General features: G+C 35.8%; 5 protein-coding genes across 5 annotated transcripts; 3 read left to right on the top strand and 2 right to left on the bottom strand.

Moving 5' to 3' along the window:
* The first annotated feature begins 1,587 nt into the window (after window positions 1-1,587).
* LOC9303807 (protein DETOXIFICATION 49) lies at window positions 1,588-3,563 on the top strand. Its single transcript, XM_021017766.1, has one exon. It carries the CDS (start codon window positions 1,903-1,905, stop codon window positions 3,427-3,429), a length of 1,527 nt encoding a protein of 508 aa, XP_020873425.1. The 5' UTR covers window positions 1,588-1,902; the 3' UTR covers window positions 3,430-3,563.
* A 1,685-nt stretch (window positions 3,564-5,248) lies between these two features.
* Window positions 5,249-8,562, bottom strand: LOC9305865 (plant UBX domain-containing protein 13). Its single transcript, XM_021017756.1, has 8 exons — window positions 8,326-8,562; window positions 7,613-7,674; window positions 6,902-7,522; window positions 6,597-6,804; window positions 6,300-6,470; window positions 5,977-6,120; window positions 5,629-5,772; window positions 5,249-5,541 (listed from the first exon to the last, which is right to left on the bottom strand). The coding sequence occupies exons 1-8, from the start codon at window positions 8,407-8,409 to the stop codon at window positions 5,377-5,379; spliced, it is 1,599 nt and encodes a 532-aa protein (XP_020873415.1). The 5' UTR covers window positions 8,410-8,562; the 3' UTR covers window positions 5,249-5,376.
* Window positions 8,563-9,921: 1,359 nt separating this feature from the next.
* On the top strand, window positions 9,922-14,144 carry LOC9305864 (proline-rich receptor-like protein kinase PERK5). Its single transcript, XM_021017662.1, has 14 exons — window positions 9,922-10,358; window positions 10,658-11,090; window positions 11,198-11,320; window positions 11,418-11,940; window positions 12,068-12,108; window positions 12,198-12,266; window positions 12,366-12,466; window positions 12,590-12,668; window positions 12,763-12,861; window positions 12,953-13,021; window positions 13,116-13,165; window positions 13,274-13,355; window positions 13,433-13,527; window positions 13,623-14,144. Exons 1-14 carry the CDS (start codon window positions 10,048-10,050, stop codon window positions 13,717-13,719), a joined length of 2,172 nt encoding a protein of 723 aa, XP_020873321.1. The 5' UTR covers window positions 9,922-10,047; the 3' UTR covers window positions 13,720-14,144.
* Window positions 14,145-17,834: 3,690 nt separating this feature from the next.
* On the top strand, window positions 17,835-21,333 carry LOC9303806 (protein IQ-DOMAIN 14). The gene is made up of 4 exons (XM_021017792.1): window positions 17,835-18,565; window positions 19,958-20,170; window positions 20,267-20,344; window positions 20,561-21,333. Exons 1-4 carry the CDS (start codon window positions 18,029-18,031, stop codon window positions 21,179-21,181), a joined length of 1,449 nt encoding a protein of 482 aa, XP_020873451.1. The 5' UTR covers window positions 17,835-18,028; the 3' UTR covers window positions 21,182-21,333.
* Window positions 21,334-21,366: 33 nt separating this feature from the next.
* LOC9305863 (RHOMBOID-like protein 7) lies at window positions 21,367-23,017 on the bottom strand. Its single transcript, XM_002867687.2, has 4 exons — window positions 22,603-23,017; window positions 22,042-22,369; window positions 21,696-21,949; window positions 21,367-21,566 (listed from the first exon to the last, which is right to left on the bottom strand). The coding sequence occupies exons 1-4, from the start codon at window positions 22,872-22,874 to the stop codon at window positions 21,464-21,466; spliced, it is 957 nt and encodes a 318-aa protein (XP_002867733.1). The 5' UTR covers window positions 22,875-23,017; the 3' UTR covers window positions 21,367-21,463.
* Between the last annotated feature and the right edge of the window lie 2,870 nt (window positions 23,018-25,887).

The following is a 25,887-nucleotide window of genomic DNA, read 5'->3' as shown; positions in this document are numbered from 1 at the left end:
CATGCATGAGAATGCATATATTAGACTATTAGGATTCCTCCTATTACTTAGGATCTTTATGGTGTTGATTCATTCTATGCGAATGATATTATAGATTTTTGAACACTACATGACATCTTTTACTCACAAGATATTGTAGTTTAATTACCTTGATCATATAATTATATGAAGATATTGGTTCTAGAATGTATATGGATGAACAACCATTAAATATAGGGATTCAACTAACATAAATACTCTATTAGATTCCTAGATACCTTACCTTTTTTTTTCTTGTCAAGATTACCTTAATCTAAGTTTAAGTCTACGTAAGAACATAAAGTATTTTCACATAATTTGTTAATGACATTTGATATTTAAGATAGTTCTAAATACTTTCTTAAAATCTCGGAAATTTCACATCAATAAACATAATCAATTTTTCATAATTTAATCTAATTTTTGTGATTCATTGTTAACTATATAGGTGTACGTACTTGGCAACAATTTTAGTCAAAAAGAAAAATCAATTATCTTTCGTCACATATACAAATACATTGATACAAGTAAATTTTACGTTTTTCAGAGATATTATCTTTATATTGTCTTAAATGATTAGGGTTTCCAAGTCAAATTTTTGATCAATTTTGTAGGATACTATCAATTTTCAGAGATACTAATTAAATATATGAAATTTCTATATTTCATACCATTTATATTACTATTTTTTATCATTAATTATTTCTATTTTTCTATTTACAGTTGTTAATTATTTTATTATAATATAATAAACGATCGACATAGCTCGTGATAAGATAATGTTATTTTTGTTCCCCATCATCCTCAAACTTAAGCTATATTAATGGTCCACATTCTATAGAGGTGAAGCATGTGACATCGTATTATATCTATGCACAAACAATAAATTCTTATTCCAAAATTATATAAACACTCATAAAAAAATATTCTCTTGAAACTAATTATGAAAGCAAGCCTTTCTTTTTTGCCAAACTATAATTTTCCCCTCGACTATATATATGAATAGGGTGGTCCAATAAATTGTTTTGAAATTTAGAATATGTATTAAGTAGGTATAATATTCCATTCAATTCTTCCCACTTTATTGCAAGCATCAACATCTTTATATAAAATGGTCCATAAATTTTAAATCTTAGTATTTCGTAACAACTTGATAACAACCTTCTCTACACAGCTGCTTAATTTTTTGGTATGTGATCTGTGTCCATCCCCATTAGCTTACTACTTCTTCGAGCAGTTAATTATTTGATTTTGTAAAGAATCCTTTTTTTTTTTTTTTTTTTGCACATGAAAGATCCCCATAATAGTCAAATTCAATACTATTAAAAGTGAGGAAGAAACGACATGAGTCAATTTGTTACACTGGTATTTTATAATAAGAATAGAAATCCGAAAACGTCTCAAGTTTCAACTCTATCTATGGTGAGTTGTATTGTATGTATCTAACAATAAACTAATCGTGAATAAATCCAATTATTAATATTTCCTTAGAAACTTTGCCCCAAATTGAAAACAAAAAATCCAAATAAACATGAAGAAAGTAAAATGATTCCAATAGACATCCAAAAAATCATATTTTCTTGGAAACTTTTTTATTGTATTTCCACAAATGAAAATATAATAGTGTCTCTGAATTAAGACGTAGTCATAACAATGACATAATGGCCGGTCAAAAAACCGCCAAAATAGTTCTGTTATAACTAAGACTTAATTTCTGAGTCAAAAAACTTCTCTTGTTCCCTTAAGGGCCTTAATCACTATTAACCTTAATTAGTGACTTAATTTCAAACTTATAACACAACTTTCACACATCAACAATACCTTCTTCATCATCCCCTTTCTCTATCTCTCTGTCTCTCTCTCTTCTCTCTCAAACCTGTAATCATGGCAGCTCCTTTGTTGATCATCAAGAACCAAACAGATCACCGACAAGATCCGAATTCGAACCCGACTCATCTCTCCTCTTCGATCCAAGAAGCCAAATCAATCGCCAAAATATCTCTCCCACTGATCTTAACCGGTTTACTTCTCTACTCTCGCTCAATGATCTCAATGCTCTTCCTCGGGCGTCTCAACGATCTCTCTGCTCTCTCCGGTGGCTCACTCGCCCTCGGCTTCGCCAACATCACCGGTTACTCTCTCCTCTCCGGTCTCTCCATCGGCATGGAACCCATCTGCGTTCAAGCCTTTGGCGCCAAAAGATTCAAACTTTTAGGCCTTGCTTTGCAAAGAACCACACTTTTGCTTCTCCTCTGTTCTCTTCCCATCTCTCTCCTCTGGCTCAACATCAAGAACATCCTTCTCTTCTTCGGACAAGACGAAGAAATCTCGAACCAAGCTGAGATCTTTATTCTCTTCTCTCTCCCTGATCTGATTCTTCAATCTTTTTTGCATCCTATCCGTATTTACCTCCGATCTCAATCGATCACTCTTCCTCTTACCTACTCTGCTTTCTTCGCCGTGTTACTCCACATTCCGATTAATTACCTTCTCGTTTCTTCCCTCGGCCTCGGCCTTAAAGGAGTCGCCTTGGGAGCAATCTGGACTAATGTCAATCTTCTAGGGTTTCTAATCATCTACATCGTGTTTTCCGGTGTTTACGAGAAGACTTGGGGAGGATTCTCATTGGATTGCTTTAAAGGATGGAGATCTTTGATGAAACTAGCAATCCCTAGCTGCGTCTCGGTTTGTCTAGAATGGTGGTGGTATGAAATCATGATTCTTCTCTGTGGGTTGTTACTTAACCCGCAAGCAACCGTGGCATCTATGGGAATCTTGATCCAAACAACCGCGTTGATCTACATTTTCCCTTCCTCTCTGAGTATCAGCGTTTCGACACGTGTCGGGAATGAACTAGGTGCGAATCAGCCTGATAAAGCGAGGATAGCAGCGAGAACCGGACTTGGTTTAAGCCTAGGTTTAGGTCTAATCGCCATGTTTTTCGCTTTCATGGTGAGGAATTGCTGGGCTAGATTGTTCACGGATGAGGAAGAGATTGTGAAGTTGACTTCTATGGTTTTACCGATCATCGGGCTTTGCGAGCTAGGAAACTGTCCTCAGACTACAGTGTGTGGAGTGTTGAGAGGAAGTGCGAGACCTAAATTAGGAGCAAACATAAACTTGTGTTGTTTCTACTTTGTGGGAATGCCTGTTGCTATATGGTTAAGTTTCTTTAGCGGGTTTGACTTCAAAGGACTATGGCTCGGTCTGTTTGCAGCGCAAGGCTCGTGCCTGGTTTCGATGTTGGTCGTGTTGGCTAGGACTGATTGGGAAGTTGAGGTTCATAGAGCAAAAGAACTCATGACTAGATCATGTGATGGTGATGAAGATGAGGGTAATACGACACCGTTTTTGTTGGATTCTTTGGATATAGAAGAAAGTGGGAATTATAGGCATTTGAATGTGTTTTAAAATCTTGTCTCCTTGTTTTGATTTATTGGCACTAACGAGATTCGTTTCATTGTACACTCTTCTAATTCATTATTTTAGGAGGAAACATTTGATTGTTGGATTTTGAAATTTATGTTATATATGGATTTGTGCGATCTATTGGATTTATATGTTTTTTTTATAAGGTTTCCATTGTTGATAATGTAAAGCAATGAAATGTTACAAATGATGTTGATTTGATAGTAAAAATTAATCTTCTGTCATTACAAAAAAATATCATGGGAGTGACTTGTTGTCATGAGAATGACTTTTTTTTTTTTTTTTGGGCAAAGAGAATGACTTTTAAAATTTAATGTGTAAACATAAAACTATCCTTTTCAAGTGGTTCGAGTGTAATACAGTAAAACCTCTATAAATTAATACTCTATAAATTAATAAATTTTTTCGGTCCCGAGTTGGGACTAGTGTAAAATATGACATAAATCGATAAATTAATAAGATAATAATTTTTTTGAAAATCTCATATAAACATATGGTCCCATCGATATCATAAATTAATAATTGTATAAACGAATCAATATATATATATATATATATGATATATGATATAAATTTATATATGTCATATTTGAATTACTATGATATATATTTAAAATATTCTATGCAAAAATTTTAATAAAATATGACTCTATTATTAGAAAAAAGTTTGTGTTGTTTTTGTAAACTTAATAATTGCTCTTTACTTATAATTAGTTTTTAAAAGATATTACTTATAAAGAAAAAATTATTTAGATAAAATTTTTTTAAGAAGTTACAAAATTAGTATAATCTTTCTATAAATTAATAATTATTAATTTCTCGATAAAGTAATATCTCTCTAAATTAATAAAATTTGTTAGTCCCAACATTATTAATTTATAGAGGTTTTACTGTATATATGAATCTGGTTAAGCAATTAAAGGACAAGATAGAAGTTGGTTTCGTTGCCGGGAAATTCTTATGCAAGAGGAAATTAAAAATAATTATTAAACAACATGTTTAGTGGTCCTCCATAGGCGCGTGAGGTTTAAGGCGCGTGTAAGTAACGGAAACAGTTGTGTAACTTTGACGACGGCGAGAAAATATTAACGTCTCCGTCAAGGTCGTAGTTTACGACAGCCGACGCCGTGAACGACCCGGTCTCTTTGTCGTCTTCTTCGTCTACTCTCTTTTCATCCACTAACCCGACCCGTTTCAGTCCCTTTTTTTTTGGGTGTAAAACTCACATGGGGTTACAAAATACCAAATTAGAATTCAAATCTGAATAATAAAATAACGACCACTTGGTTATAACTTATTATAAGAATATATGATATTATGCATTATAGACTCTCTCTATTAAGAATGTAACGAACTTCATGGTGTGGTGGCAAGGAACAAAAAAGGCCCATAAGGTGAAACATGAAGAAAGGAGAATTAGTTATGAATTTGCCACTAAAATCAAATCTTATTTCCTCAACTGTCCCAACTTGCTTTTATATAACCTTAGCTTCTAATGTCTTTCATTCTCCATCACCTCACTTCTTCTTATTTCCCCTCCCCTTCAATTATTTTTTCCACATTTATATAATTGCCTCTGAAAAACAAGTGATTGATCTTCTAAGCCGCTTACATAATCTTTTGGATCTTATAAATTTTATAAACACAATTAAAATTCGATCCAGCTACAATGATTTAGAAAACCAAATTTGAACTTCTATTCCCAAACTTCAACTTTCAATATGAGATATGTTAATACCCAACAAAACCAATAGAAACTGCCCTTCTGATTCGAAGATGAATATCGGAGGAAAATAAAACCTTTGCATTTAAAAAGCCAGCTTTGGATTAAATAAAACAAAAAATATTTAAAGAGTAACAACTTCTACGAAGAAAAAGAAGAAGACATTTAAAAGAATAAGTTATGTAACCCCAATAGAATAACCAATTTTAGATCAGCTCCAAGAACAATGCTTCTTGTTTGCTTGTCAAACCGACATCGTTTAGAGTCGATGAGCATTCCCCATCTCCAAAAGCATGCCGAGGATATGGCCTTACCAGCCTGTAAGTGTTGGGCTTCACAACTCTACAGATGTCTATAAAGTCGAAAAGTGACTGCAAATGTGAAAGAAGACATGATTAGTGGTTATAAGGTTTTTCAAATATTTTGAGGATAAATGCAGCTGCTTTTGGGATACTCACTTGGAGTTTGTCGGATTTAAGGAACCGGCGGCCATGGCGGGTGCCATCTGGTAATCTGACTAGAAGTGTGATGGCGTTCTCTTCGCCTGCTGGTGGCTCCTGAGGCAGAGACGCTTCCTTGGAAACTAATTGCCTCTCCAGCTCCTAGTAAGGAAAAAAAACATTGGCTTACATGCGGGACAACTTTCAAGAATTTGAGCGAAATTGGATTGGTTCCAAAGGTTTATGTGGTTTGGCTACTCTTTCTCCATCCAAGTGAAGGATCTTGGTAACCACTCCAAACAATACACTCGGGATAACCTGTTCACACACGGGATTAGAGAGACTCATGTATAACAAGAAGCGCACCTGTTCCTCTTCGACCTTCCTGCGAGCTTCTTCCTCCTTTCTCTTTGCTTCTTCAAGAGCTTCCACTCTAGCAGCTTCTTCCTCCAATCGACGAGCCTCAGCTTTTACCCTGTCAGCTTCCAGCGATGCAAGATACTCATCGTCCTGCACGAGTTAACATTTCAACATAAAAAAAAACTCATCATCATCAGTTTCTTTCGATGACCTAAAGGGGTGAAACTCTTTGCCCATTACTTCTATTATTCTTGTCACAAGAATAGATCATATAAAAAGTATTCTGCAATCAACTAGGGGAGGAAAGACACAAAAAAAATGTTCCTAACCTGCTGTTCTCGAATCAACCTCTGAGCTGTCAATGACGGTGAGGGTGGACGCTGTGTCCTCTGCGGATAATGTGCATAAGGAACACCATATTCACTCTCAGAAATGCCACCAAACATGGCAGCCTCTAACATGATAGCTTCATCGTGTTCCTCAGAAGAAATGCCTCCCCACTTATACCATAATGTAATAAGAGTATTAGCTCATGACTGGAATAACTACTCTAGGATACCTACTTGAAAGTAATACAGGTAATCTCATCGTTCTCATATAGGAAACAAACATATATCTTTTGATACCTCAGAAGGAAAACCATTGCCCGCATCCGGTGAATGAATAGTTGCACCTTCTGCTTCAGGGCTACGGGGAAGATCATCATTAAGTGAGCTCCGAGATCCAGAAACCGCACGTCTTGGTCTGTGCCTAACAAGGGGTTCCTCTTCCTCAACATAATCAGGGTCATCGTCATCATCATCATCCTCAGACAGTGAGCTAGGTGCTGCGAATCTACACACATAAAAACAATTTCTTGGGATATTGTCTAGGAAACACAGAAGACAAACTGATAGACTACAGAAGGTGTTACAAAACAGAACAAACTAACCTTCCATTTGAGGCTCGGGTACACTGCTGTACTGGAATAGAAACCACTTCAGTAGCTTCTCTTTCTGAGGATGAAGCCTTCCAACCTTCACTGCGCAATACTTCTTCCTCTGCTGACTGCACTGTGACAGGTTTTGTTACGTCATCACCAGTCTCCATTTTGGAGGCCTCAATAGCAGCTCGAATCATTTGTTCTTCTATATCATTGTAATATTGCAAATTATTGTGTGCAGAACCAACAGGTACACCATGCCTACTTTGTCCGGTTGGAGCAGACTGAATATCATCATCACTCACTTCATCTATAATGACCGCCTCTTGGGCAGCTGGACCATGAGCTTGAGATGTCTCGGTCACATCCTCAATAGTAGGAGCATCATTAGATTGACCTGATGGCCCATTGCTGTCCTTAACCTCTATAGGTATCTGCCTGACCTCCCTTGGATGACTAACAAATGGGGGACGTGGCATACGAGGATCATTATCAAATAGACTTGTCCCAAAGTTTGGATCCCGAAGCGGGAACGGGACCGTTGTTCTAGCTTCTGAGAGGACTGGAGTCACACCATCATCTATATCCATTGCATCATCCTGAGGGATATTAGCTGGGGCTTCATGTAGCCTTCATAAAGATGATGAGAACGTGTCACATGCATGTCTAAAAAACATGCAAAGAATAGGTAACAAAATAAACAGTGGGAGGAGGGCATACAAATTTTGATCTCCATGAGTAAAGTATGCATTCACAGCTCTATTGAGATTCCCACGATACTCCTGCAACAATGAAAGCATGTAAGTTTTGGCAAACACGAGGGACACCAGCCACAACAAAAACCTATAAGTTATATTGATGTTGAGACAATAGATTGATGATTCAAAGATGAGAAGGACAAAAGACCCAATAAAAAGTTATAAACACAAACTAAAATTGTACACAAAATGAGTTCTGAGAAGTTTGTAGTTCATTGACTTCAACAACTACCTTAAACCCCTCAGCATCATTCAGCTAGTAGTTATCATCCCCCATCTATATCAGTAAAATACCAAAAATCCAGACCAAACAAAGAAAAGAACAAAACTTTCCCCAGCTAATTTCACAATACGTTAAGTATAAACTCGTTCAAATACCAAAATCGATAAGCATGAGAATTCTGTAAGAACTACACAGCAATGGAAACAACAGAACCCTCGTAAAAACTCAAATCAGATAATCGAAAATTCAACATGATTAACTTCAATTGCAACCTAAACGCATCAACATGAGCTTAACAACGATATAAAAAAGCGTAGAGGAGAAAGAATTCGATGATCAAACAATCATCCAACGAACCACCACTCAGCGATTCGAGAAACTTCCAAAAATAACAAAAAAAAACACAACAGAAGAAGGAAGACGAAAAAATCCAGGAAGTGTAATCGAATCACCTCAAGCTTACGAACGGCGACGGCATTGGAAGCACCGGTGATGGTCATAAAGGTGTCAATTGCTTCCTGAGTAGGTGTCGCCATTAAAGAGAAGAGAGAAAGAGAAAAGCTTGAGAGAGGTTTTCGTCGGAGATTTGTGTTCGGAGCTGGAGTGAAGGAGGAGGCAAGAATTTATAATGTATGTATATCGCAAAATTGCAGTGAATAAAGTAATTGGATCGGCGACTCGAGATATTTTAAGCCTTTTTAGGGTCTTACTTTTTTTTTTTTTTTTTTTTTCGGTGTTGTTCCGGATATTTCCATAGTTAAGATAATATTTGGGGTCTCCCAATCTGAATAAAAGAAAAAATTTTAGTTATTCACCACAAAAAAAAAAAAAACAATTTAATTCGGTTGAAAATAGTAAATTGGTAATATCTTGGTAAACTTAGCTTACATGATATAATTGTTTTATTTCTCACACCAATTACTGTACATAATTTATTTACAGGTTTGTTACTGCATTTTTTTGTCAATCTTAACAATAAATATAGGCCTGGACTTTCGGTTATCTGTTCGGTTATCGGTTAAGTCCATTTAGTTTCGGTTCTTCCGGTTTTAAAATTTAGTATTCATTCGGATATTTTGAAATTTCGGTTCGGTTTTGGTTCGGTTCGACGGTTCCGGTTTTTTGGTTTTATAATTTAGTATCCATTCGGTTATTTTGTTTAGGATATTTTCGGATATTTCGGTTATTTTTGAATATTTTCGGATATTTTTGGATATATTTCGGTTTTTTTTTAGTATTTTAACTATTTTTACATATTTTCAAATATTTTTTGATTATTTGGTCTATATATAACTAATTATTTTGAAAATATAATTGTATTTCGGATATTTCGATTCGATACCAATTCAGTTATAATTATTTCAATTTTTTTTGCTTCAGTTTCCGTTTGGTACATTTACCCAAGCCTACTTAAATATATGGAAATAAGCCTTAAAAGTGTAAAGGCTTCAAGGCCCAACAAAATAGAAACCAAAACCAAAATCTAAAAATGTCCTCAATTCAACGTAGTATTGTTGTGGCTTTCCAAAAACGTCCCCAAACAACACAATCAAACACATACCTCTCTATATAGTGCCTTTAAACTAAGGAAATGTCATGCTCTCGTTTGTAGTAAAAGAAACAAATAAGTGTTTAGAGTTTAGACAAATTGAAACAAATCCAAGTGACTCGAATTATTAAAACTTTCCTTCCCTGAGAACCTTATGGAAAATAGACTACTCATATTTTACAATGATTTGAAGACTACTAATAATAATTGATTTTATTTCAGTTCAACTATAATTAATTGTTATTGTCCTTCATTCGACTTGAACTTTTGAGTTACGGACACATTCACTTACATGGCTATATCGTAATTACAAGTTCTTATCAAAGTCAATTTCGTCAATCACCACTTCTAAATGCTGACAAATTCGTCTATTATCTCAATTTCATCGGCAATTCTACAAGTGGCAGCATCCTATTAGCAGGAAGACACGTGGCGTAAGCTTAATGCGTCGTAGTGTTTATTTAGTAGCTGGGTTTGTTAATTATGGCGTCACGAGTGATTAAGAAGCAGCTGAAAAATAATAAACAATGAGGGAATACAACATTTTAAATTATATTTTAATTTGTGAATTTTATCAGAGTCGGATCTTGATGCGACTGCTCAAACAGAGTCACCGGCGAGTACGATGGCCGGAAACAACTCGGAATCGAGTCTCTACCAGGTTTTGGTGGAGTGGTGTCAGAGAATGGAGACGAGTCAAGCGAGACTAAGGGAGGATGTGGATGACTTATTGCTTCAGGATGAGAGTCGAACCGGCAAGGAATCGGCGGCGGAGACAGAGGCGGAGGCGGCGGATTCCTGGGATAATCCGACGGCGACTTGGGAGAGAGCAGTTTCAGGATTCTATTTCGCTGATAGTGCGTATCGGACTTTGATGGATTCAATGGGACACGCGATTCATGTAACATCTGCTGCGTCTGGAGAAATTACATTCTGGTGAGCCTCATAAGTTCTTCGTCTTCATCTATGGTGCTTGTAGATGTTTTGGTTAAATCAGGAGCTTATAGTTCTTCTAATTACTGCTCCATTGAAATTATGTGTCATGATGTGTTTTCTCTGGTGATTTTAGTTCATTTAGTGAATTTTACAGTTGAAAATTCTAGAGTTGAATATCTTAATCGGCTTAGGAGTGAAGATTTTGTTCCTTTTTGTGATTATATAGCGGTTCTTTGTATATATGCAAGTGGACATTTACTATATGTTTCTGAGTGAAGAGACTTTTTTTATATATTCAGGAGTCGTTCTGCTGAGAATCTGTACCACTGGTATGCTGAGGAAGTTGTTGGCTACAGAACAATTGATGTGCTTGTAACCGAAGAATACCGTAATTCCCTTACTGGTATCAGGAACAGGGTTTGCCGTGGAGAGACTTGGACTGGTCAGTTTCCGTTTCAGAAGAAAACAGGTGAACTATTCATGGCGTTGGTGACTAAAAGCCCTGTGTATGAAAACGGTGAGCTGGTTGGTGTCGTTACTGTCTCGAGCGATGCAACACTTTTCAATAGGATGCATCCACTAAGTAATGAGCATCAACAGCAAGCTCGTAGTAATAATAGACATGAATCAAATTTGAGAAAGCATCAGTGGCACCTCCCGAGGCCTCAGATTGCTGTAGCATCACAGGTTCCAGTTGTCCCACAGTATTCATCAACTGTTATTTCAAACCTGGTAACTCTCACGTCCTGAATGTTCGAAGTTTCTTGTCCTTTTTTTTTTTATAAAGTGTGGAAGATGAATGATTGGTTGTTTTGCTGTTTTGTGCACAAACCAATAAGGCTTCGAAGCTTTTACCACAGAGAAATGGAGATGATTCCTTCAATGCAAATCAAAATTCTAGGAGCCGAGATGAAAATGTTCCGGTTGTTGCCTCTTCAACTTTCGAGAAGTATGGCTCACTAGTAAGTATTTTTGTCGACTTAAACAAGACACATTGACATTTGTTTGAACAATTATTGTATCATGTTATAAGCTGAATCTGCTTATTTACTAGTGTAGGCGGATAAGTTTTTGGGAAAGCTGCAAAGGAAGATTAGTGGCAGCCAAGGAAATGAAGATAATGAGCCTATCTTAGGAAATTGTATAAATAAGTCAGCATGTGGCAGTGGAGCTAGTTCTAAGGCTTCTAATGCAGTTACCTGCACGGCTTTCAGAGACAACGGCAATGGAAAACCAAAAAGGGCTGAAATTAGATTTTCAGATGTCTATGGGAATGGAGCTGACGGTTTGATACACAATGGAGACCGCTTTGAGTATATTGGGAACCTGGGACAAGGGAAACCTCCCAGAGGACTAGAGAGTGGTTTGGTGTCTGGCATGCGGGGAACAAAAATGTCGGACCTAACTGGTGAGATAGAAGATGCTTGGAATACTCGTCCTTGTGACGATCCCTTGCCAATTCTTGGAGTTAACATCGGTAGGCGACAAAGTCCTGCCAACCAAGGGAATAATAGATTAGTTACCGATTCGTCATGTGATATACGATGGGAAGATCTACAACTTGGGGAGGAGGTCGGACGAGGTGTATTTCGTTTACCAAAGTCTTACACTCGTTTTCACGTTTTAGATTTGCAGATTCAATACAAATCAGTGTCTTGAATGTTTAAGTCAGATTACAAGTATTTCTGATGCGTTATATTTGCTCGCAGGTTCATTTGCTGCGGTTCATCGTGGAGTTTGGAATGGATCGGTAAGTTTTCTGTAGTTTAAAGATAATTCAAAGATGGTTCTTGTATTAGTGCACATATGTAATTAACTAGTCCAGTCATTCTGGACCAGGATGTTGCTATTAAGGTTTACTTCGAGGGTGATTACAATGTGATGACTTTGACGGAGTGCAAAAAAGAGGTACACATATTTGGTTCTCTGATTCTCTCTGCTGTTGTAAGTGTGTGGAGAAATCATCTGTGCCAGACAAAATAAACCAGTTGGGATCAATGTCTTCAGATCAACATTATGAAGAAACTGAGACACCCGAATGTGCTGTTATTTATGGGAGCGGTGTGCACAGAAGAAAAATCTGCCATAATCATGGAGTATATGCCAAGGTGAGATTATTGACCTCTGGATCTGGAAGTATTTTTTCTCCTTATTGAGTGTGTTATATTATGCCGCAAGAAATTGCAGATTAATACCCTGTGTTAATTTATTTATTTCCGATTTGATGATAGAGGGAGTCTCTTCAAAATACTTCATAATACGAACCAGCCATTGGACAAGAAACGTCGTTTAAGGATGGCCCTTGATGTTGTAAGACTCTGATCTTCCAAAGACCTTCCTTACACTGAAAGGAAAATATATGAAAGGCTGAGCGAATCTGGGTTCCTTGTTGTTGTTGTTGCAGGCTAGGGGAATGAATTACTTACACCGTAGAAATCCACCAATAGTACATAGAGACTTGAAATCTTCCAATCTACTCGTGGACAGAAACTGGAATGTCAAGGTACAAGGGCTTCATTTTCCTTAAGTCGCATTCATGAAGAGTTGTAAAATTAGCTTATTATCTCACTTACTTACAACTCTTTCTTTTCTAGGTTGGAGACTTTGGGTTGTCAAAGTGGAAGAACGCAACCTTCTTAAGTACTAAATCTGGGAAAGGAACTGTAATGTTTCACAAAAGCCATTTCTGATTCTTATAATCCACAAAACATTCTTGGATTTCTGTTACTAAACATTTTTCATTTTTTCTATGTGCAGCCGCAGTGGATGGCTCCTGAAGTTCTCAGAAGTGAGCCTTCGAATGAGAAGTACGTTCGATATAATATTAACCCTTTCTTGTTCTCTTTTTGACTACATTATTCTATAACTTGTGAACATCTTTTGGACTAAAAAATCAAATACTTTCGGTGTAATAGGTGTGATGTGTTCAGCTTCGGAGTCATCTTATGGGAGCTAATGACTACTTTAATACCATGGGACCGTCTAAACTCTATTCAGGTACCTCTTTGATTCTGTCCTTATGAGAGTATAGCTTAATGATGAGAGTATAGTAAATCCTATCAACGTTTAATTAGGTTGTTGGAGTTGTCGGGTTCATGGATCGACGTTTAGACTTACCAGAAGGTTTAAATCCCCGGATCGCATCCATAATACAGGATTGTTGGCAAACGTAAGAAGATATTATAGAAATTGTTCCATCAAATACACCCTCAAAACTTTGGAGGGGCGTTTTAACACAATCTTTGTTCTAAATTCTCGAAACAGTGATCCAGCAAAACGGCCGTCGTTTGAGGAACTAATTAGTCAGATGATGAGCCTGTTCCGCAAACCAGGGTCAGGTGCGCAAGAAGACGACGATTGAGAAGGTAAACAGTACATGGTTAAAGAATAGTTCACAAAGCAAAGGACGTGAAGGAAAAAGAAATCATCGTCCTGATCACTTATACAAATGTTTCATTGTGTTATACCAAACTACTATATATTTTCATTAAAAGAAAGAGAGCAAAATAACTGAATCAAAGTAATATATACAATAGCATCTTAGGTTAGTTTAGTTAAACTATTTATGATAAAATCTGGTTTCGTTCTTCGGTGTATGAGTAATGTTGTAAAATGGGATCTAAAAAGGCAGAGGAGGACCCAGATGTAATTTAAGAAATAAAAGGGTGAAAAAGAGAAATACGAAAAAAAAAAAACTGTGAGATTGATGGTGTCTTGTAGTGATTTGTAATGTAGTTGGTTTGTTTTATGGCGTAAGAGAAGGAGAAGAGTGACAATTCGTAGGCATTGCTTCTTTTGCTTTATTATTCTCTTATTACAGCTTCCTATCACTGCGTCCTCTGTAGCTTCTCAGCACCTACTATAAAAGAGTCGTCAGAACTCAGAACCCTAAACGAAACTTTATTTTTCAAAATTTTCAATCTTTATTCGTAGTTCCTCAATTCAGCATCTTGAAATTGACGCAGTTACTAATTGTATATTAAAAAAAAAGGATACATAGATGGGTCTGTCTATAGTGCTTGGGTCTAGTTCCTTGTTCAACTAGAGCCCCAACAGCTCTAGTTCCTTGTTCAAATAGTGATTGGGTTTCATATTTTCTTTCGCAGTTCCTCCTCTTTACATATTTGTCTCTATCGTTTGCTTAATGGTTGTCTAAATTATTTTCCCTGTTCTGTTGGGGTTTTGTTTCCCTTTTTTGGGCTAAGTTTCTGGAGACATTATGTTTGTCTGCCGAGATATGTATTTCAACTTGTACCTTACTTTAGTTTTTTAATAAAATTGAGATGACAAAAAAAAAAAAAGATGGGTCTGTCTATTACATACCGAGTATGTGTGCATGCATGTGGGTTTAGAGAAGTATTGAAAAAGGAAGAAAATTTTGGGGGAATGAAAATATTTGTCTGCTTGTCTGGTTAGGTCAGAACAAATCACATCGAGTTGCATAGTAATATTTAGTTTACAACACATGCTTGTGACCTCTAGACATATAAACTTTTAAGACTTCTTTGCTCTTTTGCCTTGTATGTATTTCGTAGTGTTTAACATTTCAATTGAAATTTCTTCTATATTTTCTGACGCCAATTTCTTACCTTTTATATCATGTGTGATTGATTTGATGACCCAAGCGGAATCTTGTAGGGGATACTCCGTCACCGTAATACAGTGATAGAATATAAAGTCATTAATATTAAAATTTATCTATCAGAATTAGATCAGATTAAAGTTTCAAAGATGGAATCTTTCACTTTTTTCTTGTAAGAAAGTGTTGATTAGGTATGATTGATGCTCATGATAGGAATTAATGTCAGTGTTGACTTAACAGAAAACCATGACTAAACTCAGTACTAATTTGTTATGCTTGAAATTCTTTTTTATAGGTCAGTAAAGTTTTTATTTATTTATTTTTAGACATACTGATTCTGGTTTAGTTTAGTTAGTTGGTTTCTAAATTTTCCTTTTGACTGAAAAATCTAATCCCAAAACCAAACGAAACAAGGAAGAATAAATGGAATAATTTTTTATAACAAATAGAATATATACTAAATTAATCCAAGGTAGAGTTTTCAGTGCATTCCTATTCATATATTCTTAAATTTTATTATCTCAAATTATATCTTATGGTCCAGGATCTTGTGGTCTAGTGGTAAGAAGACGGGTTTGAGGCGCCAACACGTCTCAAGTTCGATCTACCTGCTTTGTGAAACTCCAACACATTGTTTATGGACATCCACATAGATATGGATCTTTGCTTTCGGCCCATTTGTATATCCGGAGATAGGGTGTATCCATGGACTGCACTTCTCACATAGATTAGTCTGAGCCCCTCCAGAGGCTTAGGATCTACCCTGAGTTATCAAAAAATATATATATATATATATATATATATATATATATATATATATCTTATGTCATATGTGCGAATTGTATGGAAGGGATTAATAACCATAACCAATCGCCTTGTCCTATTTATGTATACCATGTACCAACCAAATGAAACCATTCCATAATCGCTTGTATTGTTGGATCTATAGTAATCTAATATTTTTTATTTGCATGGCGTGAAAGTTTGAACGCAACAACTAACGATATTAATCTTATAAATGAGTTTCACATTTTCTTTGCAATCTCATTTCAAAAAGTGAAACTAAAATTTGGATGCATCTAATCTTGTTAATCATTGGTCGTCAAGATGTTTGTGCAACAAGACAATCTCGCAATATCAGTAATGCTCCACAAGATCTGCTCAGTTAATATTGTTTTGCTTATGTATAGAAATCATTGATGTAAAGATTCGATAGCTAGTCTATATAAGCATGTAAATCTCGTCATAAGAAATGGACAGAAAACTTGTGAACCTCTGTTTCTTTATTAATAAATTATAATCTTCATCGATTAGTTTCGTTTCTATCCAGATTTCATGCTTCAACTCTATGATTGATCAACTTGCATTATTACTATAACATCAATACTTTGCCCAACAAATGTTACTTTTGGGTGAAACAACAATTCCTCTGATAATTTTGACTGAATTAAATTAGAGATAGAATGCGAGGAGACACGAACGAACGAGTTCATACACGAGAAGCTGTTGACTAAAGTCAACAAATCCGTAAAAAGCTAAAGAACCACCGTCCACTCGCAGTCTACTATATACGACTAACTAAGATTCATGCAGGCTCAAGTTTTTGTACTTGTATGACACGTGGCAAAATCGTAACGGCCGTTTAGTCTGATGTCTCTTCGTCTCTCTGAGTCTTTGTCCTGTCTTTTTCTCATTGCATGAGACATACCGAAGATTCCAGTGGATTAATTGTCGGTCCATTTCTTTTGGCCTTTTTACGACTACGAGTTAGATTCTCTAAAGTAGTACACGTGAACCTTAGGATTCATTATGATTACATAAAGACATATTTTGTTAATAGTGCTTGTTCATTTCTTAATTATCGTTATGCATTTGAAACATATGCTTATTTACCACTCAACTTAGTGATCCTAAGTTCTTTTTGGTTAATTAGCTTATTTAGTTTAAAAGCAAGATTTCTGAATTCTGACAGAAGCTATAAAATCCAGTATATACGAATAGGAGTCTGCATCTCTCCTCGGAAAATATCCTTGTATCTATTGTAATTTAAGTATTTTGGACAAATTTCTTGTCTATTGTTTTGATATTTCAATGGCCATGTAGTTTTGTGAATTAGTATATGTAGATAAACTACGTAGTTTTCATTCGTACAACTATAACCAATCCAATCTCCAATCGTATTCGGCGAAAATAACTAGTCACAAAAATATACTATTTGTTATGCAATAATATCTCACTCTACAGTCCAAAATATTAACCTCCATATAAATCTGATAGTAACAAACAATTTTTCTCTTTGTCCTACTCCTATAACATACATATACATTTATGTTTGAAAGACAAGAGAAGAACAAAAACAAGAACACACAAATGTCAAAATAGTGAAAGAATTTGCATTCCTACTTCGATTGCCCACTACACAAAACGACGTAGCAACGGACGGCGCTATTACGTTAAGAGACGAAAAACGGAGTAGGGACCAACGAAAACGTGATCATGGATGGATTATTAACGATAGTCATTGGATTACGGCGATGGACCCATACAAGTGACGCCATCCGTTATGGGGTCCGTAGTAGTGTGGTCCTCTAAAAGTATTGACGCTTTTTCTCATCTCTCTGTTCTTTAGGACTCCTCACAATTTTATTTCCTCAGATTCACATGACCAAATAGTGTAACCATTTTTCAAATTAAATAAAATCTTTACATGTAGATTCGGATTCAGAGGAAATTGAATTAGTCTCATAATAATGTGCTTCATTTTTCTTTGTTCGACTAATGTGTTTCATTTACATTGGATTTTTTTGGGATGATACTACACTAACACTAGTGAGTAGTGAGTACACGGAAATTACACGACGAAAATAAACAATGTGAAGAAATAACGAAATTTCCCGGGAGAAGAGAGATAGAGAGTGAGACACACGCGCGAGTGAGGCGTGTGGTACTAATTATAACACTGTTTGATGATACTGCTGCGAGTACTTAACTCTTATTACAAAGCTCTCTTTTGTTGTCTCTCTCTCTCTCCAAAACTCCGGCGAGAAGAAACGTTGTCGTTTGATTTGTCAAGTTAGTTTCTTTTGCAATGGGAAAAGCTTCACGGTGGTTTAGGAGTCTCTTCGGAGTCAAAAAACCCGACTCGGGTTATCCGGATCCATCCGTTGAGACGCCTTCTCGGTCAACTTCCTCTAATCCAAAACGCCGATGGAGTTTCGTCAAATCCAAACGCGAAAAGGAAACCGCAACAACGAATCAAGTTCCTCCTACTCCGCCGCTACCTAATACTACGCCTCCTCCTCCGTCGCACCTCCAGTCGTCTCCGAGACGACGGCGGAAACAGAAGCCGATGTGGGAGGACGAGGGAGGCGAGGATTCGGACAAGCATGCGATTGCGGTGGCTGCTGCGACTGCTGCGGTTGCTGAAGCTGCCGTCGCCGCCGCTAATGCTGCTGCTGCGGTCGTCAGGCTCACGAGCACGAGTGGGAGGTCGACGCGAAGTCCTGTTAAGGCGCGGTTTAGTGACGGATTCGACGACGTGGTGGCGCATGTTAGCAAGTTTTATGGAGACGGCCGTGAAGAACTTGCGGTGATTAAGATACAATCTACATTTCGCGGATACTTGGTAATTTTCTGTCTCTGTATTACAACTATACTATATACAATTATCTAATACTCTGATATTTACTATTTTACTCGTTTATAAAATATCTTAGCAAAATAGAGATTCATAATTTCTTTGAAAGAAAGTATAATTTTTTTTGTTTTTATCGACAGCTGAATAATTTTGTTTCTTATACACGATTTTGCATGATTATTATACTTTTAATTAGGAATAAGAATGTATAAAAATGGTTATGGATTGTTAAAACTCACGGGGATTATCGTCGAGATAACATTTTTCGATGTCGTAAATCTTCTGCTGCTTCCACTTCCCTAGACGAATGATAGGACAATTAACCTTCTATATTCTCATTTTTTTTTTTTTTTTATTTACTTTAGTAGAGCACTTGAATATTCTTTGTATGAATTAACTATAAAGTAATTTGCTTTGTGGATAAAACAAATTGTATTTACTTTTTTTTCCTTATTTTATATTCACCGGTTAGAGATTGTTTTCACTTTTCAGTTTAACCGACCCTTAAATTAATTCCGGTCCGAACAGTGTAGAGGATGTTTATTATTTTATATCCATTCTTCTAATGAATTCGATCCTCAACAAGTTTAATGCTAAGTTTTTCCCAATTAATTAATTACGAGTTAGTATAAGATTTGTCTAAAAAATAAAAATACTTAGTCGAAAATCAGTTAACATCAACCAATAGGAAGAAGTGGTCGTACTTTTGTTCTCTTGGTTAGTGAATTTTATTCACTGGAGTCTGGACCACTGTATAAATAACATGGTGAAATGAATGCTGGCTGCTATAATTAGTCTATATTTCAGTTCATTCTCTATATTTTATAGCCTCTATCTAGACTATGTAGTTAATATATATGTCTATTAATGTTCCGATGCATGCCTATTGAACTTTAGACTTTATAGTTTATGGCGAATTTTACATTTTATTTTTTATTTGGAGGGTTTTAAAGATAATAGTGTATAGTGTGTAAGACAATTCACACCCTAATGTGTACTCATAGACATAAAAGTCGCATTGTTCATTAATAGTCGATTCATCTTTCGTCTCGTAGAGAGAGTGAATATACATGTAAATGTTTTTATTTATGTCCCTCTATTTAATTTTTGTTGAATTCCTCGTGAATATTTCAAAAGTTCAATTTCCTTATAGGTCAACTTGTTTTTTGTTTCCCTTTCTTTTGGCGCCAACTTCTATCAAAAGTAATGCTTTTTCAAATTTCAATATGCTTTTGTGGTCCTGTCCATAATGAGAGCTTGAGCTTAAGGGTCAAGACTCTAGTTTTTTTTTAGAGTTGATATTTAGAATATGATCTGGTGATTATTGGCTCTATCTCCATTTTAAAGCAATTTGTGATTGTTTGATTAATTTAATTGTAGGCAAAGAGAGCGCTAAGGGCACTCAAGGGTTTGGTTAGGCTTCAAGCGATAGTTAGAGGCCATATCGAAAGAAAGAGAATGTCGGTCCATCTGCGCAGGATGCATGCTTTGGTTCGAGCTCAGGCTCGAGTCCGTGCCACTCGGGTTATTGTCACGCCTGAATCTTCTTCTTCTCAATCCAACAACACCAAGTCTTCTCAATTCCAAAACCCTGTAAGCCTTGTAAAATCCGTTAAGATGTTCCTTTTTAACATAAAACATGTTTTTTTAGTTCAAGGTCCCTTTTTAACAACTCTGTTTTTCCTCAAGGGTCCACCAACGCCGGAAAAACTCGAGCATTCGATCTCTTCTCGCAGCTCCAAGCTTGGTCATTCTCATCTTTTTAAGGTATTAAATTATCAATTTCTGTTTGATTTTCCTTGTTTTGCTGCTTATGTGTCCCATAAGTTACGAACATCGCTTTTGAAAAATCCGATATTGAGAATTGGTTTATATGTTTCTCATTATTGAACCCATGTTAGGCTCATCCATTTCACTCTTAACAATCGTTATCTGTGACTCTTACATTACCCCAAATCTAATAGATTGGATTATAATTTTCAGAGGAATGGTTCTAAGGCAAGTGACAACAACAGACTTTACACTGCTCACAGAGAAACATTTTCAGCCACGGACGAAGAAGAAAAGATTCTTCAAATCGACAGGAAACACATCAGTTCTTACACAAGACGCAGCAGACCAGACATGTTCTACTCATCCCACCTCATCCTAGACAATGGTGGCCTGTCTGAACCAGTGTTTGCCACGCCCTTTAGCCCGTCCTCGTCGCATGAAGAGATCACAAGCCAGTTTTGCACTGCAGAGAACAGTCCTCAGTTATACTCAGGTACTTCTAGAAGCAAACGCAGTGCTTTCACTGCTAGTTCTATAGCACCGAGCGATTGCACAAAAAGCTGCTGTGACGGTGACCATCCAAGCTATATGGCTTGTACAGAGTCCTCTAGGGCTAAGGCCCGATCTGCAAGTGCCCCGAAGTCTCGACCACAGTTATATTACGAGCGGGCTTCATCGAAACGGTTTGGATTTGTCGATGTGCCATACTGTGGTGATACAAAGTCAGGTCCCCAAAAAGGCTCTGCTCTGCATACTAGTTTTATGAACAAGGCTTATCCCGGTTCAGGTCGGTTGGACCGTCTTGGGATGCCTATTGGGTATAGGTACTGAGGAACGTTGTTGGACTAGTTAACCTGGTTTTGTTGTAGATCAGTGGATTGAGCTTTGCTGCTAATTTTCTTGGTTTGTAGTTTGGAGCTAAGTGGATTTAATCTAAAATGCAAATAAAACTTGCTTAATCAAAATGTTTGCATCTCTATAAAGCTCTGCCATTTGCCTACATTTTGGTTGTTTTAAAAAAATTTCTGAATATGAAGGAAACCAGAGGTACAATAGACAAAATTGGTATAATTACAAAAAAAATCTAACACTAAGAAAAATGAAAAGAAAACGTCATGTCCATTGGGATTTAGAGGAGTAGCTTAGTTTATGACACCACTTACAATATCTGTTCAAGTTATCTCCTCTGAATAATATCACCAACCCAGAAGTAAACCTGCACATTGGAGATAAACCAATCAAACACCAAATCTTTCTAGACATAACAAATGTTCTGAAGCTTAACCAGCATGAAAAGATATGGTAGTTGGTATTATGAGTGATTTAAGAAAGTTCTGAAGCTTACCCGGCGACAAAAACGATGGATGCAATTATGCAAAGCACGAGTTGGCAAGTGTTGTACTTCGGTTTAACAATGGTACCAGGCATAAGAGAAACTCGGTTTTCCTCCCATTCGAACTGCGGATGTATCAAGAGAAGAAAACCGAGAAGAAAACCGCCTAAGAAACCTCCAATGTGAGCAAAATTATCGACAGGAGGAAGTGTTCCTAATCCTAAGTTAACACCAACAATCACCAAAAGCATTACTAAAGCCACACCCTACAAAACAAGAGAAAAAAACAGAATCAACCAACCAAGAAATGGTCAGGTTGCTAAATTTAGATGATTCAGTGCGAGTTTTCTGCGCATACCTTATTGTCATAAGTAGTCCAATTGATTAACAATTCAGATAACATTGCTCCTAAAAGGCCAAACAAAGCACTTGAGGCACCAACAGATATAGCATTCTGAAGAAACAAACAAGATAATATGCTCCCGCAGAAACCCGATACAAGGTAGATCGTCCCGACTCGAACAAAACCAAACTGCTGCTCGAGACGAACTCCAATGAAGGCAACACAACACATGTTTGCTAGCAAATGAATAACACCAGCGTGCAACCACATACATGTAAAGAGTCTCCACACTTGACGCTTGTGAACTATTTTCCCCCATGCCAAAGCTCCCATTTTCTCCAACCTACAAACTCATAGATCAATTCAAAACCAAACCTAATGCATACTCAAGAACCAACCCTACTGCAACATGACTAAGAGTTGTTGTCTCTGAAATTACAATCTTTGTTTTGGCAAAAATTGTGGCTTTGACTAAAATCTGAAATTTACAATCCTAAATTCACAAACCCAGATCACAAAAACTAAACTTGAAAACGAAATCAAATTGCTACAATGTTGTGAGAGAGAAGGACTCACGTAGAGGAAGAAGGACCTAGAAGAGGATTGGACTTGAAAGACTCAAATGAGAAACGTCCGAGGAACTTTGCGAGACAATGATGGCTTTTGTGAGGACAATCATTGAAGTACATTACAACAATGAAAACGACTACGTTTGCAATCACTACTATTGGGATTATCCACGATCTCCATCGCAGGTCCGGTGTCGTCGCCGTCGTCGTCTCGCCGCCGTTATTAGGGTCTCTTCTTCTTCCTCCTTCAGGATCTTCCTCAGCCGCCGTGGAAAGCATTTCACAGTGTAGCTATATAGCTTTAATATGCAATCGAAATCTCTGTGACTTTCTCAAGAATTTTGATTGTTATTTTTTCTATCAGAATTTGGAAACATTTTGAATTGAGCTTCAATTTTTGAAAAGAAAACTTCAAATTCTTTTTTTTTTTTTAATAATAACTTGCAAACCAGACAGGTAACTGTGAACAGAGAGATATTTGCTGTCAAAAAGGTTTTTTTTTTTGGGGTTTAGTTGAAACGAGTCAAAGGCCAATTTTGTTGATTTTTTTTGTTATAAGTAATTTGCTTCTTTTTTTTTGTCTTTGGTATGTAAGCAGAAATTCGAAATTTAATAATTAATAATTTTAAGAGTTAATTAGTACTATAGAATTGATTTTAGAAGCATTGTCATGTTCTTCTTCTTATGGTAAGGTTTCGCTTTACTTTACATAGTGTTTTATATAAGATTAACAATCTTGTGATGGTTTGGTTTCTGTAATTTTCTGTGATTGTTGGCAAAACGAAGAACAAGGAAAGATTACTAAGGTAATTTCATCTTTATTGTTGCTGATCGTTTGAATTTGTTGACAAAACAATAGCGCTGGATTTGGTAATGACTTTGTGATGAAGAGATGCTATTACAAATACAATTGTTGAACTGACCAAGGAAGCTTCTAATTTGGGGAATGGGAAACAGAGACGTGATCAAGAAGCTTCTATTGGTTTTATTTTTGTTCTAAACCGAATATATATATATATATATATATATATATTATATATATATATATATTATATATATATATATATAATATAGGAAATTAGGAACTGGATAATCTTGTTAAGACTGAATATATAATCCAGTCTTAGTTCTAAGCTGACTGGAGATGGTTCGATTCATGCTCTAGAGGTTAAAAATTTCTCTTTTGTTTATGGGTTATTAGATGTTTAGACATTTTTGGTGCATGATTTAATCAAGATAATTTAGAATGATGTATCTACATGTGTTGTCTTCGTGAAATTAATCTTTTGACAAAGTTCGTTTCACGATTTTCTAGAAATTTTTCAAAGCGTGATATATATGAAAGAGGAGGAATCGTCTTGAGATGCTAGGATACAGTCTCTGGATGTTACAAATTTTGTCTTTTGTTCATGGATTTTTTTTAGATGTTTAGACATTTTTGATGCATGACCTGATCAAATAACTTGTTTAGAATGAATAGATCATCTACTTTTATAGAGTTTACTAGTAATAGTTAGTGTTGGTAATGTTAACTTTGAATTTCATTTTGTTTAATTGTACATGACAAAGGTGCAAAAGTCAAGCCAACCCTACTTAAAGGGCTCAATTCACTCCCATGGGTAATAGTTGGAGGACTGGTTTCAATTCTAGCGGAAGGGTTCATTCCCGATTTGTGAGCTGATAGTATCTGAATTTTGCAGGAAGGAATAAGTATCATGATGCAAAGAAGGATGCTGACCAACTTGTTTTGTTTGATGATGATCCAGACTTAAGTTTTATTTTTAGCAACGATCAATAAATAATGTTATTAGTGACAAAAGAGAATGCTTTACTTGTTTTGTAAAGAAGTAGATTAGGATGAAAAGAAGTAGATGCGATCAAGATTAACATTGTAGCAAATAATCAATCTAACCAAGATGAAAGCAATCCAATGAAAATGATTCAAATAAGTAAATAACATATTTTGTACATTTTTTCACATTTTTCACTTACACCATTAAAACTCTATTTCATATTAAAACTATAAGAACTAGTTAACATTTGAGAAAAAGAAAAGTGAAAATACTTACATCCACATGAGATTTGAGATATATGTGTTTACTACATTATTACATACTAGGTCGAAATCCGCGCTACGCTGCGGGATGCTTTTTTGAAGTGTTTTTTATTTTTTGAATATAGATATGATTTATAATAACTAAATCCAATTGTTTGTAATCGAAATTACACCAAACATAGTGAATATATTTACATGACTTATCATTTAAGGATGTAATTCGTAAACTCACTTGTCAAAAAAATTAATATTTCAATGGGATAGTTATCTTATGATGCAAACTACCAATGATAAAAAGATAAAGATAGCAAATTTTGTAACTAAATTGATAGAGAGAACTTACTCTAACAAAACCATTTAAATATGTAAAGCATATACTTCATATCGATTGGATGTTAATTTATTTACTTTACTTTAATTGTTACCAAGGTGAATATGTTTCAATCATCGTTAAGTTACTTTTTCTAGCTAATCTCAAATTATATCAATTATGCAACACTGGAATTGTTCTAGTCTAGGTTAAGTAGAGGATTATAAAATCTTGTTTACCTCCCAAGATGTAAAAGATTATAAAAGAATAGAGTCTTGGAATCCCAGCTTTAACATCTCTAGGTATTTAATATGTTTGACTTTACTGGGACTGGTCTAATTGTTGTTTCTACGCACTTCAATATTTCTTTCATCTCCAAGAGGTTTATCTTCTTCCTTTATTTTCTACTCTCTAAAATGAGAATAAAATATCTCAAGAATTGATGCAGCTAATAAATCCAGAAGTGAGGAATTTTACTATTTATTTATACATAAAAAGTGTAGGACCAAACAACCAAATCATCATGAATATAAAATTTATGACTACTTCAAAATATACACCATTTATGAAAATATTAGCTTAAGTCTTACAATACATATAGAACATAACTTTAAACTATGATATTCTTGAATCACTAAGATACACGTTGCCATATTTTTCTTGCCTCTTCAAAAGCCAGACCGAAATATCAGAAAAAAAGATGCAAAATATTAAGCTACAATAAGGAAGAACCTAATCATATAAGCATGCCTTTGTAAGAAACCATCCCATCATCGTCATTTTTCCTGTGAAAACTTAACTAATTACTTCAATCCTCTCTGATTCAACACTGTCTCAGCATGAGATTAAAAGATCCAGAATCTGGAAGCGAAGATGGAGAAGCTCGTAATTAACAAAAGCTTCTATTGAAGCTCGTAATTAACTCA

Source organism: Arabidopsis lyrata, assembly GCF_000004255.2.
Source record: "Arabidopsis lyrata subsp. lyrata unplaced genomic scaffold ARALYscaffold_7, whole genome shotgun sequence".
Taxonomy (NCBI): domain Eukaryota; kingdom Viridiplantae; phylum Streptophyta; class Magnoliopsida; order Brassicales; family Brassicaceae; genus Arabidopsis; species Arabidopsis lyrata.
This window is presented reverse-complemented; position numbering and strand designations above follow the sequence as displayed.

Coding starts and splice junctions, on each gene's coding strand:
- LOC9303807 (XM_021017766.1), top strand. CDS start 1,903: ATGGCAGCTCCTTTGTTGATCATCAAGAACCAAACAGATCACCGACAA.
- LOC9305865 (XM_021017756.1), bottom strand. CDS start 8,409: ATGGCGACACCTACTCAGGAAGCAATTGACACCTTTATGACCATCACC. Junction 6,121..6,299: donor GGTTGATTCGAGAACAGCAG/GTTAGGAACATT, acceptor TAACTCGTGCAG/GACGATGAGTATCTTGCATC. Junction 5,542..5,628: donor TTAAATCCGACAAACTCCAA/GTGAGTATCCCA, acceptor TCACATTTGCAG/TCACTTTTCGACTTTATAGA.
- LOC9305864 (XM_021017662.1), top strand. CDS start 10,048: ATGGCCGGAAACAACTCGGAATCGAGTCTCTACCAGGTTTTGGTGGAG. Junction 11,941..12,067: donor TGGGGAGGAGGTCGGACGAG/GTGTATTTCGTT, acceptor ATTTGCTCGCAG/GTTCATTTGCTGCGGTTCAT. Junction 13,528..13,622: donor ATACAGGATTGTTGGCAAAC/GTAAGAAGATAT, acceptor TTCTCGAAACAG/TGATCCAGCAAAACGGCCGT.
- LOC9303806 (XM_021017792.1), top strand. CDS start 18,029: ATGGGAAAAGCTTCACGGTGGTTTAGGAGTCTCTTCGGAGTCAAAAAA. Junction 20,171..20,266: donor CTTCTCAATTCCAAAACCCT/GTAAGCCTTGTA, acceptor TTTTTCCTCAAG/GGTCCACCAACGCCGGAAAA. Junction 20,345..20,560: donor GTCATTCTCATCTTTTTAAG/GTATTAAATTAT, acceptor TATAATTTTCAG/AGGAATGGTTCTAAGGCAAG.
- LOC9305863 (XM_002867687.2), bottom strand. CDS start 22,874: ATGCTTTCCACGGCGGCTGAGGAAGATCCTGAAGGAGGAAGAAGAAGA. Junction 22,370..22,602: donor CTAGGTCCTTCTTCCTCTAC/GTGAGTCCTTCT, acceptor ATGAGTTTGTAG/GTTGGAGAAAATGGGAGCTT. Junction 21,567..21,695: donor TCCATCGTTTTTGTCGCCGG/GTAAGCTTCAGA, acceptor TCCAATGTGCAG/GTTTACTTCTGGGTTGGTGA.